We start from the raw sequence: 18,962 nt of genomic DNA, 5'->3' as shown, positions 1-18,962 counted from the left end.
GCTGTCAGGTTTCACAAATACTGTCTTAATGTTAGGAAACGTAGCATAATCCCCCCCAAATGAATTTTAGGAAAGGTCCAACCAAGGATGGGGAGGCCACCCTAAGAAGACTGTACAGCAGCTACAGCTTCATTCTTTATAGCCCCAGTATTTCCTTACATAGGTTTATTGCATGTGCTGAAGTACGGGCTTATTCCAGGGTCTGATTAATATGAAACTCTGTGATCTTTTTAATAAACACAAAATTTTGCAGATATTTGAGGAGACTGGAAAGTAGGAACCAGAAGAAAACTTTGTGGCAGCTGTGTCTTGGCAAATCAAAGATTCATCTCTTCTTTTTTTCTGTTCATTTTTTCAGCAACAGGTAAGCTGAGAATGTCAGCAGTGAATATCTTTGCTGTGATTTCTGCTGGAATTTCTTCTTCAGTCAAAGCTGCTGCACCTGGAGAGCAGTAACAACAACACAAAACACAAAACAGCAGTGTAAAAGCAGCTTTCCAGATCAGGAAAATTTATAAACAGCAGTAAGCAGATGGAATGCTTTTAAAGCTGGGTGAAGTAATCATGAAAAAGTGTTGGTTTACTAGCTTAATAGTTGATATGTTTGTATCAGGGATAGAAGCTGCAAGACTTACCTTGCAGCAGATCCCTCCCTCAGAAGGGTCAAGGGGCCAACTTTTATACTCTGGCAAACTGATGTAATTTTAGGATCCCACTTTGCAATGTGACTCCAGGAGCTGCACATGGCTTGTTGTCAACAACCCTAACCAGATGCTGTTCTGGATTGGTGTGGCCTGGGACATGAATTTTACAAAAAAACATGTCACTTCCCAGCAGTTCCAGTTACAATGGGCAATGCCACTTGACTGAACTCATTGCTGTAATTTTCTGTTCTAGACTAGTGTGGACTGGGACATAAATTGTAGACAAATGTCATGAACAGCTCCGTCACAATGGGCATTGCTACCTGGATGAAATCAACACTGTCATTTCCATATTGCAGGATTCCTTTTCGCTGTGGACTTTGGCATGTAAACGTTCCCCTGTGTATTTCCAATTTCAGTTCCAGTATAATCTTGTCAGGTCCCAGTTAGATTTCCTTGTCCATTTGTTTTCAGCTACACGCATGCGATTGTTGCGCAGATGAGGGACATCTACTGCTCTATGAGTAGTTTTGCAATCCTGGCTGAGTGGTTATGACAGCTCTCAGCCTAACAGGGTAATGGGTTTGCAATTTAAATTATTCTGTTTGGGAATTGAAGCAATCCTGCTGCTGTGCTGTGTGGAATGCTAATCCCATACCTGAGGGATCATAGGTGTCTGGTTCGGTTCCTCCTCCCCCAGGACGCCTGCCCATTAGGGTGGTCAGACACTGTGCCAGCTCATCCTCTGTCATGTGCTCTCCTGTACACACCAAAACAACACCAGCCTCATGGGGTGTGGTGTCATTGACACAAAAAAATAGAAGGCAATTCAAACACAAGTAGTGTCCAAACAAAAGAGGACAGTTGGAAAGCAGATTCTGTTTCTCTGAGATAAATACACATCATGAATTGAAACATGTGGTTCCAACCTAGGAATATGTTGATCCTAAGGAAAATTGTTCACGCGTATGGCATTTGGGCAAAAATATTTATCAAAGGGAGAAATTCTGATACAGAAAGCTCTTCAGGCTACACTGAACCTGCAAGGGCTTGAGCTTCTACTCCCACCATAGAATTCCCGGCACAGGGCTGACCACAGTCTGTGCCACCCCGTGTTCATGGTGGTACCTGTTTCCACACAGAAAAGTGCAGGAAAGTCTTGGAATAACCTGGAGATAGCACTTGTTCCCAGTCAGTGGTTGGCTCATGGCCTGAGGCACAAGTTTATAGATCTGTTATGAAACTGTTCTATCCAATGTAGCTATTTATGGATGTCCACACCATCCATAGAAATAACTAACCTTTCTCACACTGGGTGAATCCTTGGTTTCCAAGGAGCTTTGTGGCAACATGTTTTTACCAGGTGATGTAAAACAGTATTTCCCTTTACCATTTTTAACTCTTAACTGCACTAAATGTGCAAGCTAACAACAGGAGCAAGACAGCACAAGTTTTGTTTTAACTTTTCTACAGCATTTGCCATAAGTGCATTTATACACATCTTTACAGTGTTCTCCTTGATTCAGCTGAACTAATCAAGGACTGAACTAATTCAGTCTTTCACACACAGATTCAGTCCAGGACTGACTAATTTCACCCCTCCATTCTCATCCCCCTCTCTTTCAGTTTTATACTACTTTTGTGGAAACTTTGTGACTGGAAGAGGGAACAATGATTCTGATAAGGCTATACTGGAGGCAGGGTACAGTTTGCCAAGATCCATACTCATCATTTAACAGACAAGGTACCTCAGGCCAGGAGAGATTTCCAGAGCAGTACAAGAAGTGCAGCTGAGATGATAGATGTGATTATTTAGTTTAAAATCTTAAGAGAGGTGGCTCCACACATCTGCCCTGGTTACCAGGCTATAGTTCCAGATTAATTTTTTGCTGCAGTGAGTACATTCTGAAATGGAAATCAGAACTAGCAAGCATAAAACTAACATTAGGAAAGGAATAACTCACCTCTGAGCTGGAGCAGCAACAGTAAGTCTCCTCTGTCAATAACTTTGTCTCCGTTCTCATTATCATAACCAAGAACCTGGAACGCTTGTTGTATTTCTGTCATTGACAAGCCAAACACAGGTCGATGATTTATATAAAGTTTGATAAAATCCTCTAAATTGATTTTTGTCACTTGTTCTCCAGTATCCACATACTCGCTGAATTTTACTTCATTTATCATTTCTTCAATCTAAAGATCAAGGCAAGACAGAGTGTTATAGGGCTTGTTTTTGAAGAGCATCAGGGCAGTTTCCCATCTCATGAATGCCAATGCACCGTGAAGGTGCCCATACCAGTACCACAGATACCATGGCTGTATCCCAGTAACAAGCTGAGGATGGACATGACTAACAGTTACACACATGCTGTTATGATGATATTAAGCAAAGATGAGGGTAACAGATATGTAGTTATTTGGGATTTTCTCTGTTTTCTTACAACAGGCGCTTGGTGACTTTGCAGCTGTTGCCAATACCTTCATCACAGCTGTGTCTCCACTCTGGGGACAGCAGGTAGGCAAAGCACAAATCAGTAAATACAACACCCTGCTACAAAAGTACACGTATGAGAGTCCTCGTGTAACCAGGCTGCACACAGTCTGTACACACCCTGCCCAGCATAAGATCCAGTGTGCGTCTGGTGCAGTCCTGCCACTGCACAACCCAAGTCTGAAATCTGCTCAGTGGGGCTGACATCCTGCACAGATGGATCACTTTCAGGCAAACAGACAAGCACTGGCTGTGCTGGATACCAGTGGTTTTCCTGAAGTCTGGTGCTGTGAGTCAGCTCACTAAGCAGCTGTGCAGATGTGTGTCCGAAAGGCAGGATCTGCTCCATGCCTTCATTGTACTCACGCTCTGAGAGGCAGCCCCTCTGGAGATACAAGAGCAGCAGAGAAATGCTGAGAGAATTCCTTGTGCCAACATGCACCAAGCCTGCGACTCCCTGGGAAGGGAAGCTGATGCAAGACCTCCCTGGGGAGGACTTTGCATTCAGCCTTGGGCCTTTGTCCTTGTGTCACAAGTTTTTCCACTGAATGAAACCCAGGAAAGAGGGAAATCTCAGCCTTACATTTTTCCTTTAGCAAATGATTAGGTTTTATATCAGCCCTGCTGAACTACAAAAGAAAACCACCAATTCCCAAAAGCTTTGCTGGTCAGTCCAAGCTGCCTGTTCTCCCTCCTGCTTTTCCTGTATTAAAAATACTCTAGAGAGAGATGAACTCGCTCTTTGGCTTTTAATACTGCTGCTTCAAGAAGCAGATTGTAGGTTGCCTGGTTTCACAACAGCTTAATACCTCTATTTCCATGCCTGAAATGCTGTTTTCATTTTGATTTGGGGCAGAGAGGGTTAACAGTTATTCTTCCAGAGATGTTTCTCAGGGGAATATGTTCCCTCTGTTCCCAGGAGGTGAAAAGGTAATAACCCAAGGAAAAGATCTAACAAAGTACAAGGGGATAACACCACAGCTTGACACAAGGGTAAAGCAGTCCTAGCTCACACGAACGTTTGCAAGTTGCTGGGGCTCCAAAGCAAGTCTGTTAGGTGGTGGCTGTGGCAAAAGGTCCAGCCTCCCATCTGCTGTCTCTCCTGGCAGAGAGTGTGGCTGGGCAGATGGGGTGGCACTGACTCACAGCACCATCGCAGCAGCCTGTGGGGTTCCTGTGCAACGGCAGAGATGAGCACAGCCTCCCCCGCAGAAAGATGAAGGGAGCACAGCGAGGTACCGCTTCCCTCGGGAGACCCCCTCCTGCGCTGAAGGGCTGTAGCTGGTGCAAAGAGGTCGTTATTTTAATCTCCTTGCTTCAGATTCAGTAATTTATTTATTCGTTTGGTATGTGCTTTAATTACTCTTTTGCCATTACAGATGAGGTTTGTGTATAATACAAACTGCCTTGTAGGAACAGCCACAAAAGGGGAAGAAGCAGCTCCCTTATTAAATCATGTCTTTGTCTGTTGTAAAATTTGAAGCTAAAAAGCTCTTGATAAATGTTTGATAGGAAGCTGCACTGCTGCAACCTGAAAGGCAAGCTCAGAGAGAGCTTCTGCAGAGCCTATCAGTTATGAAAGAGCTTTAAGTTCTGTAGGAATAAAAGCTGATGTCTCCATCTAAAATAATTTTCATCAGTCACAGGCAGAACAAAAAAAAAAAAGAGGCTCTGTCAATATCCAAAGAAGTGATTGTATGGAGCTAGACATGCCCACCCGTGCTGGTGACACATATAGGATGCTCTGGTTGAGTCTCCATCTGACCTGAGGGACTCAGCCCGTGGCCCACCAACCTTATGCTGCGTGCAAAGCAGCTCAACCACTACCAGAAGTCACAGAGAGAACATCACTGCCTGCACACAAGGTACCTTAGCTTATAGATTTAAGAAAGCTAGAGGCTGCTGTCCTTGGGAGCCAAAGGAAGACTTATTCCTCAACTTTCCCAGTTCACCTTCCAAAGAAACCCAGCTCTGCAGTGGTGGCAGAGCACTCAACTTCCAAAAGACCCCAAGATCATCTTTTGTTGAACACTTCTGAACCATCAGGCTCCAGCTTTGCTCAGTCTGCCCTTGCAGTTGTTCAACTCTTCTCAAGAATCATTACTTTTTGAGGAATTTGCTGCAGTTTCTGACCACAACTAGACTGATGCAGAGCAGGTTACATATACTGAAAGCCAGCAAATACACTCTGGAAACATCCAGCAGGACAATGCTCAGAATCTGGCCTTCTTGACACTTGGTAAGTGTGATTGGTCTTGTTCTTTTTTCTTTTAATAACCACAATAAAAACAACTACCCAACCTTTTCCTCTGATGGATAAAATCCCATTGCTCTCATGACAGAAGGCATTTCCTCCAAGGGAATATGTGTTGACACCTCTCTAGTCTCCAGTGTATTGACACCATGGTTGCGCAGCTGCATGTAGTAAAAATAGTCTTCCAGCTCCTGCAAGGGAGTCAAACAAAATACTGCAAAGTTCCAGGAGGCACAAAAGATAAAGCTCCTTTTAAGATTTACTAACAGGCACATCAATGAGATTGCTGTTAAAGGCGAGCTGTACAAAAATACAAAGAAATGTCAGGTCTGTATAAACGAAACTTAAACTCCAGCCAGATGTTGCCAGACAGCATTCACGGTGAGCATGATTACCTTGAAGAATTCGCCTTCTCTGCCACCATCCAGTAGGTTGTAGAATGGGATCAAGCCTTCCCCGCCCAGGGAAGCAGCAGCATCCAAAGCACTGGCAGAAGCAGAGAAAAGATGCTACAGGAAGGGTTCATGTAAGGAAAGATTTCACATCTCCCTCTCTAGTCATTGTTCACAGACACTTTCAATAAATAAATAAAATCCTCGAGCATCAGAATTGAGGAAAGGAAAGCACTGCCTTGAGCCATAGTCTATTTTATCACCAGTCTGCACTTCTACAACATATTTCATATCCAGGTTTTACACACAATAGCACAGTGTGGGAATTAATTATTAGTGAATGGTCCTCTTGTTTAGTGGAATGAGCACAGGGCTGGGAGCCAGGAGCTTTTTCATGGACTTGAGCTTGGTGTCTGGCATTTAGCTTTTCTGCTTCCTTATAGAGACATTGAGGAAGATGAATTAGCTAGATCAGCATTTTGAACATGCAGAGAGGGTTGGGGCTTGGTCTTTGCAGTAAACCACACAAACCTAAGCTCCCCGTTCCCTCACTAACACATCCTTCCCCAATAACTCAGTGCAATCCATTACTCTACTTCCTCTGCCGTGGCGGGTGACTGCATCACAGGTGCAGTCTACATCAAACTGAAAGCATCTCAGTGCCACCTCTTTGTTTCAATTTCATAGGCAAGTTGGAGCCAAAAGAATCTGTTCAGTTTGTGCAGATGAAAGAGGAAACCAAGCCTGGTAGTGCAATCATGGCGTAGCATTGCCACATGCCCACGCCTGGCAGCGAGGCTGCAGCTTTCACGCACACCTCTCTAGCACTGCTTCCACTGGGGTTTTTTTTGCAAGCTTCATGCTTTTCTCATAATTAAGTTACTTGGGTATTAAACACAGCGGAGATGCACAAGATGCCAGAAGCAGCAATAAAATGATAATTAGCTCATCAAGAGCTTCGCTCTGAAAACAAATTACATAGAAATTCAACGTTGCCTGGACCTTGGCCAACCATTATAAAGAAGGATCATTTATATTCTAATGCCTTCCTTAAAATGTCGCTTACTCTGACCCCCAACTGCTTAAGCCACACAAAGTGGAAAAGAAAATAAATAAGCCCTTTGCTTTTCCACCCAGGTTTCCTTTGTTCTGGCACATGAAGGTGAGCTGGCTCAGCACCCTTTGGGCTTTCCTTTGAGTGAGCAGTACCTGCAAGAAATGTTTTACGCAGGACTAGCACGTGTCCTAACCACAAAGCCTTTGTCCTAGGAAGGTGAGGAGCACAGATGTGCTCCAAAAGGCAAATACAGGAGAGAGGGCAAAAAGCCAGCTCCAGCGGGGTTGATTTGCCAGAAACCAGGAGATGTGCTCTGTGCTAGAAGGGTGACATGCAGGATAAAATACCCCAGCCACAGACCAACAGAGACCATCCCGCGCTATCTTTTCTAGCTCTGACACAAGATAGGCTCCCTTTGCAGCCTTAAGTGTGAAGGTGAAGTCACTCCATGCTGGCCTGGCAGGTCCACAGCTTCCTTTTGATGTACATGTGCATCTACCAGGTGTCCGCAGCCCCTCTGCCCTGCATGTGCATTGCAACGAGCAGCAAAGAAACCAAAATATATATCCTGCCTTTGCCACCTTACCTGCCTGCCACGAAGGAACACGTGCCTGGCACCACTGCCTGAGGGAGCTGGCAGAGGGCAATGGCACACTTGCAGAGAAAGGCAGAAGAAACCTGGCAAGGTTTATTGTCAGCACTCCGGGCCAAAGCCTGGAAATCCTCATTTGCAAAAGCAGCCTTCACTCCTCCAGCCACCCCATTCACTGCAGACCATTTAGTCATGTAAGCAAAGCTTTATAGGATTAAGGTGGCTTGTTCTAAATCCAGTCTTCAAATGCAGGGGGGATTTCCTAGTAAATGCTGGGCTATCCCATTTGGAGAGCAGACATTTTTGTATCACCAGCCACCCTGTATGCTCCTCCTGCAGCCAGTGCAGCTCCTCTGATCCTCTGTCTAACCCTGACAATCTCCTGTCACACAGGCCAGGCCCTCACAGGGACCCAAAAATCCTCTGCTCAACTTCCCACCATTTGGGGACCATTTCCCAGACTGGAATATTTTATAGGCACTATGGCCACTGCCTGCAAGGTCTGCTGGTTTCATATCCCCTGTGGACTATGTGGATATATCACATAAAGGGGAGCAAAGCCTCCCCAAAATTGTGTCACTCCTGTTTCAGCTGCCACCCCACAAAGCTGCCTGGGGCCTGACAGGTCTGTTGCAATCTAGGCTGACCCCACTACCATGCCACCATCCCTAGCATGGCACATGCCCACCATGCTGAGCTATCTGTAAATGCTAAAGTAGGGCTTTTGAGAACCTGTGTGAACACAGGGCATGTGGCTCTGCCATTAATAAGTGCAGTTGCAGGCCAGGTGCCCACGAGCTAGAAGCCTCCAGGGTTGAGCAAAGATGCTGCCAGCCTCCACTCATGCCCCTCTCAGTAAGTGGTGGGTCTCCTGCTTGCATGAACACTGGGATCTCTCATTCACCCCATGACACACCTTGCCAGGTGGGGTTCAATGGCCTGGTCTTGTGGAAGAAGAGTGAAGCTGCAGAGCTTTGTCATCTGTCCCAAAGGGACCTGTGCTCAAGAGAGCCCTCAAAGAAACACTCCCTGTGCAGCACAGCCCTATACACCAGGATCAGCACAGAAATTGCTGGAAGACCTGGCTTTAGCTCCTCTGGACACAAACAGAGATCTTTTAGGACAAAATCCCCATTCTCAGTGCAAATGCTAAGGAACATTTGTTTCAGCTGTGCTGGCCAAGCAGCTGTGGAAAGCTGTAACAAGATTCCTTTCTCCTTCCTATGGTACTCACTTTATGTTGACCTCCCATTTCATAACAGTGCAGTCATTCCCCCCTGCTGTAAAGATGTAGCGTCCATCAAAGGAGCTGGCAAGGTCAGAGACACCATCTGGGTGGCAAATGAAGGCTGAGGACTTGTGGGGGTTGCCATCAACAGGCAAAATCTGCAAACCCACCTGTAAGGAAAAAGGGAGTCTGGGAGGGCTTGAGCCTCCAGGGGACAGGGGCTACATCATTCTCCTGGGAGCTTGCTCAGCCCTCAGGTGGGACCAGGCATGGTTTTGTTTGCACTGAAATTTCCCCAGAGATCACCACCTGTACAAGTGGGAGACTCTACAAGTTGACAGCTGGGTCAGATGGGGCTCCATACCTTATCCTTTGTAATGTACGCCAGATAGTGTTTCTGGGGGTCCACAGTGTTTGTTGCTGGAAGGATTTGTATCTTCTCCAAAGGGGAGCCATAGGTTGGTCCCAAAAGGGTCTTTCTAAAGGCAAACAACATTTTCATCCATTCATCCAAAATATTTTCTCTCTTTGAATAGGTGCCATGCGCAAGGATGGGTAGATACAGGGAGGCATGGTGGGTGTAAAGGCTTTGCACTGCTGGATAAGAGGACAGGATAGGACAGAGTCCCTGGCCAGAAAGGACCACACTGAAGCTAAGAGAGGAGTTTAGTGCTCAGGGATCCGTCAGTCCTTGTGCTTTGTTCGTGTGGGCTCCTTTTTTCTTATTTGATATCCAGCTGCTGCATCTCAAGTAAAACATGTTGGGCAGACCGAGAACCACCTGCAGCCACAACCTTATTAGATGACACACTAATGGACACAAGGATGGAGCAAACTGTGGACCTAGAGTCACCCTCAGATCTGCACCACGAATGGGCAAACACACACTCATGTTTGGGAGTAGGGCAGGCATTAGGCAAAGAAGAATACAAAGGAAAGATGAGACTTTCAGGGAGTGGCAGGCCTGAATCTCTCCTCTCCTCTACCTGCACATTTTGGTCGTTGTGTTGTAGAGCTTCAATTTGTAGCAGTTGTTGGCAGTGAGGATGAAGGACTCTTTGCTGAGCTGTGGGTACCAGGCCAAGCACAGGGGCACAGCAGCCTGCTCCACTCGGTCCCTGTGCAAGACCACCAAGTGGTCCTTGCTGCTGCTCTTCAGGTCATATTCAACCTGGAGGGACGACAAGGAAACACAGTAACTCCCATGTGGTCTGCCAGTACCCTAGACCTTCCAGATTCACTGGATCCAGCATCTCTTGCAGCAGATAGGGAGGACAGCCTGCAGTAGCAGAGCCTCAGCTCTACTGCCTGAACCCTGGGCAGATCTGCCCTGAGACTACACTGAGAAACAATCCCCTGTGACAGAACTGCTGGGAAAAGGGTTAGGAGCTGCAGAACCAAATGCTGAGCTTCCCTTCAATGCCCTTGTCCACTCCCCAAATTTAGCCACAAAGCTTCAGTGCCCATTGTCCTCTCACACCAACCTACCAGCTGCCGGTCCTCCCCAAGGCTCAAGAGTCTGGGCTCATTGCTGTCTATCTGGACCCCAAAGAGGATGCTCCGGATGGGTTTGTAGTGGGAGCGCAGCCCTGCCAGGTGTTCCCAGCACCCGCTCCCGTTTTGCAGGACTCTCTTGTAAAGAGTCACTGAGTATTTCTCATCCTGGAATGATAGCACAAAGGTCAACCATCTGTGATCCACACACACACATCCTCTGGCAGGCAGTGGGCAGCTCTGTGTGTCCCCACTGGGCTTAGCTCAGCCCTCTAAGTTTTGTGAGTCCCACCAGGAGGGTCAGAGTCACAGCCAGGATAAAACACCGGCTCAGACAGATTTGGGCACCTGCCCCCAAAGGCAGCACTGCAGAGGTCCTCAGCCTGGCCCGGAGCATCCTGGCTGGAATTCATTCCCCACTGTGCTCTCAAAGCAAAGGAGAGTAAATTGAGTTCAGTGACTCCACAGAAATCCACAGGAAGATGACCAACTGCCCTGGCATCCATGCGTGAAGGGGGAATCATTTTCTTTGTACAGACTGCAGAACCATAGAATGGTTTGAGTCAGAAGGGTCCTTAAAGATCATCTAGTTCAACCCCTGTGCCACGGGCCAGGACAGCTTCCACTGTTGCTCAAAACCCATCCATCCTGGCCCTGAACAATCCCAGAGATGGGACATCTACCACCTCTCTGGGCAACCTTTTTCCCGTGCCTCACCATCCTCACAGTGAAGAGCTTCTTCTAATGAAAATCTACCCTCTTTCAGTTTAAAGCCATTGCCCCTTGTCCTATCATCACCAGTTGCTACAGCATCTATGCCAAACTGCTTCAATGCTGCCTCATCACTTCTGCACCAAGATGTTGGCCCAACACCCTCCTTGTGTGCATCAGCCAGGAGGAATTCCCTGCTCTAGCCCTTTCTACAGATGGGTGCAGATCTAAGGCTTGTCACTAAAGCTAGCGATGGGGCGCTGCCAGCAGCAGGTCTGTGGAGCGGCTGTGACTGGTGACGTGCTTACAGAGACTCTTCAAGCCAGAAAAAGCGTTTCAGAGTCACGAAGGCCCAGGGAATGGAACAGTCCTCCACACTGCTTGCTCTGCTGTGGCAGCAATTCCCAGTCCCACCAGAATCTGCACCATGAGCAGCACATGTAAAGGACCAAGAGCAAAAAACAAGCTTACAGCAGTTGCGAGGTACTCTGAATCGTGAGAGAAACTGATATGAGTCACAGGACCGTGTGAGAACCTGAGCTCGTTGCAGCTGGACAGAAGGGAAATGGCATCGAGGATGTAAACACTTCCATCATTGCAACCAACAGCCAGAAAATAACCTGCAAGGCATGCCAGAAAAATCTCGGGCCATGCTCGCTCCTTCTGCGAAGCCTAGTGCTTGGCAGGTGGGGAGGTCATGAGGCCAGGATACCTTCAGGGTCATAGGACAAGCACTGGATGCCCGCCTTGGTGAAGATCCTGCTAACGAGGTACTTGTTCTGCTGATAGTCCCACAGCCTCAGCAGCCCACAGCGACTCCCCACAGCCACACGTGCCTGCCGGGGGTGGCAGGCGATGGCATTCACAGCTTCCTTCGTCTCTTCCATGACTTTTTCAAAGTTTGTCCTGTCTGTTGCAACATGGAGCACGGTTGCATCAGAAGTTGAAAGGATAAAGTTCCTGTTCAGTGCGAGAGAAACAGAATTTGATGAATCAGACTAGCTGGCTCAGGTCCCTCCAAGCCTCTTTTTGGCAGCTCAGTTGGACGATCAGTTATATTTTGTGATACACAATATGCAAACACTTGTTGACCTGGCAGGCAGGTGGCACTTTGTATTCATGACCTGCTAAATCTCCACAGGAAGACACCAGAGCTGGTTCCATTTTCTACTTGGGTAGGCAAGCCAGAAGATGAACGACATCTGGGTAGCTTTGGCCATTTGCAAGTCACTGGTGTGTGAGACAGACAAATGAGCAATTGAAGATACTCTGAATAGCCTTTTCACTTGTCTCTGTGCCACCATTGTCAGTGGCTCCATGTTGACTGCGCTATCGCGGACAAGGTCAGAGGACAGTTCCAGTCCCATGCCGCAGACAGAGTGACTGCCTGGCTGGTCACTCAGCCGTGCCAACTGTAGCATGGTGAAGAGGTCCCACTGCAGAACTGGTGGTGTGTGATCAGACTTCTCAATAGAAGTTACAGAACAAATATGTGGAGTTGTCAGTCTGCCTGAGGCCTCAGAGTCTGGGACAGTTAAAGGGTCAAGAGAGGACCACGCAGTGATCTAAGAGCTGCACAGACATGTGTGGCTGCACCATGTGGGCAACACGAGTGGGGGGACAGCAGCCTCTTTGCCAGCTGGCCTGTGACAGCCGTTGGTTTATGCTTATCTGTCCCAGACACTGAAGGATGCTGCACCTCTTGCATGCCCTTTCTGGGCTCTTCAGTCATACCTGATCCCAGCAGCCTCGTAAGACTAGCAGCCTCAAGGCTTCTCCTTTGTTTTTCTGCTTTTGTGCTGCCCAGCAGCAGAAGCTGCAGGAGCAACCCAGAAAGAGGGAAGAGACAAGAGGGTTTCCCCAACAGGGTAAACCAACCCATTCCCCAGGGCACTGCTCAGGGCTGGGAAGGAATCTGTCTTACATGGACAGCTCTTGGGAAAACATGTGCAACTAAGGATGGGCATTGCCAGGAGGGTCATAACAGGAGTGGCAAACATGTGGTTTGCAGGCTGGATCAAGCTACAGAAGAGCTTCATCTGGCCTGCAGACTTCCTATAAATCCTCAGGCACAGTTACATCATGCAGAAGGGCAGAGAGGGCCAGTGACTAGGCTGGGACAGTCCCAGGCTCCTGAGTCAAATGCAGTGCAATCCAGCACTGATGCCATTGCCCCTGGGGCAGTTCCTGCACTACCACTGCCCTGATAGTTCCTCCAGCCATGACAAAATCTAACTGGAAATAGCCATCCACAGGAGGGGTTTAAGGGGGGGATTAAGGAGCCCAGCAGGAGACAGAGGCTGGGCATTAGCACGGCCTGGTGTGCTGGGTATGTGCCAGAGGAGCTGCATGCTCCAGGATCAGCTGATCACCTCCGTCCCTACTTCTCTCACCTGCACTGAGGCAGCACATTGAGGTCGGAATTTAAGATGCGCTGGAGCCCACTTGGGGTTTGGTAACTGCTGGGAGATGCCTGGGAGCTGTGTAGCCAAAAAGGGGCTGCCCAGGACACATCCCTTTGCTTGTCTCTGGTGGGCAGGTGGGACAAATACCCAACTTGAACATTTGCAGAGGGGGGAATAAAGGGGAATGATCCCTCCTCATCTGCTTCCCTGTCCTGCCCAGAAGCTTGGGAAACCCACTGAAGCCAATGCAGAAGCTCATGGGGAAGCTTTCAGTTGACCATCCCCCCAGCTTTCAAGCTGCAGGGCAAATGCAGAAGACCTGGATTTATAAAGGGACACTCACCTGGTGATGAAGGGCTGGCTGCTCATGGAGGTGGAGCAGTTTGAGGAGGCATCAGGAGAGGTTTTGGAGAAGGAGATAGACTGAATGGGACCCACTTCACTGTGGCTGTAGCAGGTGAGGAACTGCAGCTGCCCATTGTAGAATTTGACCTGACCCTTCACATCACCTGTAACTATGGATCTGGAAGGAAGGGAAAGCTTTTGATCAACACACCATTGAGAGCTCCCAGGTATTCCCTGGGTAGCATCCTTGGGCAGAAACAGATCTTTTTCCTTTTTCTCTGCCCAAGTGCATGAGAAACAGCCCCGCACAGATGCGCAGGCAGAAAGAGCAGGAATGAGCAGAAATCACCAGGCTTGGCTGTGACCTTGCAGTGTCCCCTGCCCTGTCCCCAAGGTTGTCACAGTGTTTGGTGGCTGTCTGCTCCCTCTGCCGGTAAAAGCCAGGAGGCTGAGGAAGACTCATCCCCAGTCCTGAGTGACCATGGCCAACCCCGTGAATGTCCCTGTTCCTCGCACGCTGCCAAGTGACTTAAACCAGCAGTGCTTGGCCATGGTTCATCAGCATGAGCTCTGCCATTCCTGTGACTGGGGTGTCTGAGGACTGTGGTTGCTGAAAACTGCCCTCCTGTTACCTCTCAAACACCTGGAGCACGGTAAGGCTGTCCTTCTGCATAGGCACCAGGTTGGTGGCCTTCATGCCATGTGGCCTGGCCCACAGTTCCTTGGAGGGACCGACCGTGTCCCACACCACCAGCTTCCCGGACGAGGTGGCCGTCAGAGCTTGGGAGTTGTTAAAATGAAAAACTGACTGGCTGAAGTGTCCCACCACGCTGTGGAAGGTCTGCAGAGAGAGTGGTGAGGCCAGGCATTCATCCTGGGCACTGGCTATTCCCTCCTCAAGCACAGATGTTTCTGCTTGGTCCCTCGTGTGACATTCCCTCCCTGTCCCATGACGGGGCCACCAGACGTAAGAGCCCCAGGAGAAGATGCTGTGGGGAAAAGAGAGCCCCTCCTGCCCTCAGGCTGTCCTGGCTTGTCCCTTTAGGAGACTGAGGAGGACAGGCTGCGAACACGGCCACTGGTTTTGCTTAAGGGGATGAGAAGGGACAGTGCTGCTGCCAGGACTAAAGCCAGGAAGGTGACATGATGTGGCCCCTCCTGCACTCACCCCGCTGCACTCACCTGGGTGTTCAGGACTGGTGCTCCATAATGCAAACCTTCATCACCCTGGAGGAAGCAGAGAAAAGATCCAAGACAAGCGTTTTGGAACCATGCTCTGCAGTGCCACCACGTTCCCTCCCCATCATCTGGGCACTGGCACCACATAGTGGTGGCTGAAACAGGGCTCTCGGGGCAGGGAGGTTCCAAGAACTTCCAAAAAAGCACTAAACACCCACCCACCACCCACTCCTCTCCCAGAAGCTGCTGACTGGCACACTGTTTTGCTAGTGTGCATCTTCCCATGCCACCTCCCAACCCTCTGGGAGCACTTTTGGCACCAGAAACACAATTTCCCACGTCCCTACTTACCCACAGATAAAATATCACCTGGGTTTTGCTGTTGCTGACAAATTCGTAGGGATTTTGAGGGTTAAAAACTACATAATCCTGAAATTAGAAGGTGAGAATTGCATTAATGCCAAGCTGAGAAATGCTTTGTGCTTACCCCTTCATGCAGAACACCTGCTTTGTCCAAAACCTACTGCAGCACCTGCTGTGAACTGAAAACAGAGTCCAAACTCCCTGTGAAACACCAGAGCTGTCTTCTGTGAGTGGGGACAAGTCAACAGAACCACCAGGCTTTTCCTGCCATGAGCTCTGGCTGGTATCAGGACTGCAGTGGAAGACGTTCCTCCAGGGTCCTCTCCACATCCCATGCCTGTCAGGCAGCAGAGGGGCAGTGCTAATGACCCCGAGATGCTCTACCGCACTGGGGTGCAGCTGGGATGGGATGTGATCCTCTTTCCCACTTCCAGCCAGGATCTAACAGCAGTCTCATACTGGATGGGGGCATGGAGATGCAGGCAGGGAGCAGCTGAGGACAGAGCTGCCCAGTCCAGCTGAGTCACACTCCTCTGAACCCCTCAGCCACAGTTACTCACCTGATAGCCAAACTCAGGCCTCAGCTCTGCACTGCACACAGGTTTCTCTGTGGGTGAAGTCCACTCCCAAACACAAACTCTCTGGTAGAGAAGAGAAAACCAAGGAACATTTGTGGGCTTCTGGGAGCTTGGGGAAACCAGGTGAACCCCCTTCCCTCCAGCTGCAGGGGATCGTGGGGCATAAAAGACTGGAGCAGCATGGTGTGGCAGTGGAGAGCTTAATTTCAGGAAATGATGGCAGAGTGAAAGCACAGTGGGGTCAGAAGCTTTGATCCCGACTTAGGATCCATTTACTCAACTCCACAACACTGACTGCAATGAAATCCAGGTCTACCTTCCAATAGCTCAGATAAAAAAAAATCCATCACTCTGCAAACCCACTCCACCTCTCTTCTGCTCTCTACATCCCCTTTGCTGAACTAGGAAAAACTTCCAGGGATCTATCCAACAAAGCTGTGGAGAGGAACTGGTGAGGCCAGACCTCAAATAGTGTATTCAGTTTAGGACCCCTCACTACAAGAAGGATATCAGGGTGCTGGAGCATGTCCAAAGAAGAGTGACCAAGCTGATGGAGGGCATTGAGCACACGTCTTACGAGGAACAGCTGAGGGAACTGTGGTTGCTTAGTCTTCAGAAGAGGAGGCTGAGGGGAGACCTCATCACCCTCCTCCCTGAAAGGAGATTGGAGTGAGGTGGGTGTTGGTCTCTTCTCACATGAAACAAGTGAGAAGTAGAAACAGCCTGAAGTTGTGCCAGGGGAAGTTCAGGTTGGGTATTAGGAAAAATTTATTCACAGAAAGAATTACCAAGAATTGGAACAGGCTGCCCAGGGAGGTGGTGGAGTCACCATCCCTAGAGGTATTTAAAAGATGTGTGGATGTGGTGTTTAGGGACATGGTTTAGTGGTAGTAGTTTAGCAGCAGTGGTAGGATTGCAAGCTCTAGGCAAGTAGTTGACTTTATGATCTCCAAGGCCTCTTCCAACCTCAGCAGTTCTAGGATTCTATGAGGAGATATTTTCTTTACCTGCACTGTACCAGCACTAATGGTTGCCAAATACTTCGCATCGTGAGAAATAGCAATGGCACTGACCCCATCCTTGGGATGGCTCTCAAAGATGGTGTGTACTGGTATCCTATGGAGGAAAGTCCTCATGAGCTCTCATGGCACCAAAAGGGGTTTAAGGCAATTGCTTGGCAAAATCTGTGGCACAGCCCACCCTGGTCTGCATGGAGTGAGGCAGTCTGCAAACGCCAGGTCTGTCATGGGAACAGCCATCCCTTCCTCCCAGGTAAATGGCTGGGAGAACCAACTCATGGGTGGTCTTGTAAGATCAATACTACAGCAAGCAGACATGATGTGCCTAGTCTGGGAGAGCTCAGCCCCACCTTGGTGTCCTGTGAGCATGGGTGATATAAGGATGATGAAACACTTGGCTCTGTTTTGGCTCCTTTGCCTCTTTACCCCAGCCCCATGTTTCTTCCATTTCACTCTCAGCTGAGGCTGGAGTCAGTCCTAGGTGATTTACCAGACACAGGAGGTACCCAAAGAGGAGGTTCCTGGGAGCTTACCCAGAAAAGGAGTCCCACACGATGATCAGAGCATCCGGCCCTCTGTCAGCAGTTGCAACCCAGCGTCTGTCTTCACTCACACACAGGCAAGAAATGACATTCGTGTGGCCCTGGGGAGAGAGGAGCAGCAAAGTGCCACAGAGACTCCAGACCTGGTGGATATTCAGAGCATTCATCAAACTGCTCTGCTCATGAGCTCCCTTCCTCCACTCTCATCCTTCCAGCCCAACTCCTGCATCCTATTTTTTGCAGGCTCTTCCAAGCCCATCACCCCATTTTCCTGCCTCGCACTGGCTGTAACTCCCCAAGCAGAGACTCTGTAAAGCGATGCCCTCTTTGCATGGCTGCTCCTCGATTCGCTTCTAAGGGACCCCTAAGCACGAGACACTGCGAAAGGAGATGGAAGAGAGTTTGGGAGATAGCTAGGAGGAAAGAGACACATGGCCTGCATGTCAGACCTGTAAGTGGTGCTGTCTGTTCTTCAAGATGTCATAGATGACCACGGTGTGGGAGGTGGCATACAGGAGCACCAGGTCTTCCCCGTCCATCAGGCTGTGCACTGCCAGGCTGCTGTTGTAGCCCAACACCCAGGACAAGCTCTGTGGGTGAGAGGCAGAGCTTTTGTCCCTGGCATTTAGAACCTGGGACAAAAAAAGCCACAAAAAGTCTCTGGGGTGGTGGGAGAAAGCTGGGCATGAGTACCAGTTGCTGGCACCATGCCCACTGACACTCACAAGGGGGTGAAGGCTGGTCTGCCTGTCCTCCTGGAAGACCATCCCCGGCATGGCTGCCCACAACAAACTGGCAGAGCCATCACACCCATCATCCTCCCTACTCTGCTGTGTTTCCTGCTCCATGAGGCCTGAGCAAGGGCTGGAAAAGGCCCCCACAGGCTCAGGAAATGCTGGAGGCTGTTCAGGGGATCCAGCGCCCTCCAAGTGTGCTGTCCCAGCAGTGTCTTCCCCCAGGGCATTCAATACAGTCACGTCTTGTCTCCCAGCCCAGTTGGTAGGCAGGGTGCCTGGGATGTCTGCCCCTGAAGGAGACAACAGTGCATCTGCTCCAGCATCCTCCAGTGCTCCTTCCTTCTCCTTTGCAGCAGCAAGGGTGTCCTTGGAAAGAGAGAGAGGGTTTGGTGGGTACTGACTCCTGGACCGGTTCACAGCCAGTGGAAATGCAGCTCAGCACATCTCAGTTCCAAGCTACATCACTTTAAGAGCAGAGTCCAACATCAGGATACATGTAAGCTCCTAAACTGCCTATGGATTTGTACTAGGGGAAAGTTTCCAACCAGTTGCAGCTTCTGTTTCTGAGCATCTAATCTTTCCCTCTTTGCACCTCCACAAAATTCCATGTCTCACACCAGCACCTGTTCCAGTCACCTGGGCTAAGATGCTCATGTTTCTCCTCCAGCACTAACTTATATGTCCACTGAAGGCAAGAAGTCTGGCTGTCCATCCCCTAACTCTTCCCCATGCAATGGTTATTGATTGCTGCAGTTGGGCTCATGGTGTCGGGTTGGGGAGGGAGTGATGGCAAATTGAGGATAAAAACAGGGGAACTGGGTCCTGGGACTGAAATGGTTGCTAAGGGCCCTGCAGCAAGCCCAGCTCTGCTGCCAGCATCTCCTGCCCAGCAAGCAGATGGAAAGTGAGGGTTAAACTCCCACCACTGCCT

At 49.1% G+C, this 18,962-nt stretch overlaps 1 protein-coding gene across 1 annotated transcript; it reads right to left on the bottom strand.

The window, feature by feature from the left end:
- Positions 1-317: 317 nt before the first annotated feature.
- CFAP251 (cilia and flagella associated protein 251) lies at positions 318-18,142 on the bottom strand. Its single transcript, XM_054392916.1, has 20 exons — positions 18,020-18,142; positions 17,744-17,884; positions 17,286-17,395; positions 16,741-16,849; positions 15,716-15,796; positions 15,144-15,221; positions 14,796-14,840; positions 14,246-14,454; positions 13,612-13,791; positions 11,576-11,823; positions 11,335-11,483; positions 10,147-10,320; positions 9,645-9,829; positions 9,023-9,137; positions 8,665-8,828; positions 5,785-5,875; positions 5,437-5,580; positions 2,609-2,837; positions 1,303-1,404; positions 318-442 (listed from the first exon to the last, which is right to left on the bottom strand). Exons 1-20 carry the CDS (start codon positions 18,140-18,142, stop codon positions 318-320), a joined length of 2,802 nt encoding a protein of 933 aa, XP_054248891.1.
- Between the last annotated feature and the right edge of the window lie 820 nt (positions 18,143-18,962).

The sequence above is a fragment of the Indicator indicator genome, chromosome 26 (genome assembly GCF_027791375.1).
Source record: "Indicator indicator isolate 239-I01 chromosome 26, UM_Iind_1.1, whole genome shotgun sequence".
NCBI lineage: Eukaryota > Metazoa > Chordata > Aves > Piciformes > Indicatoridae > Indicator > Indicator indicator.
Note: the sequence above shows the minus strand (reverse complement) of the source record. Positions and strands in the feature narration are given on the sequence as shown.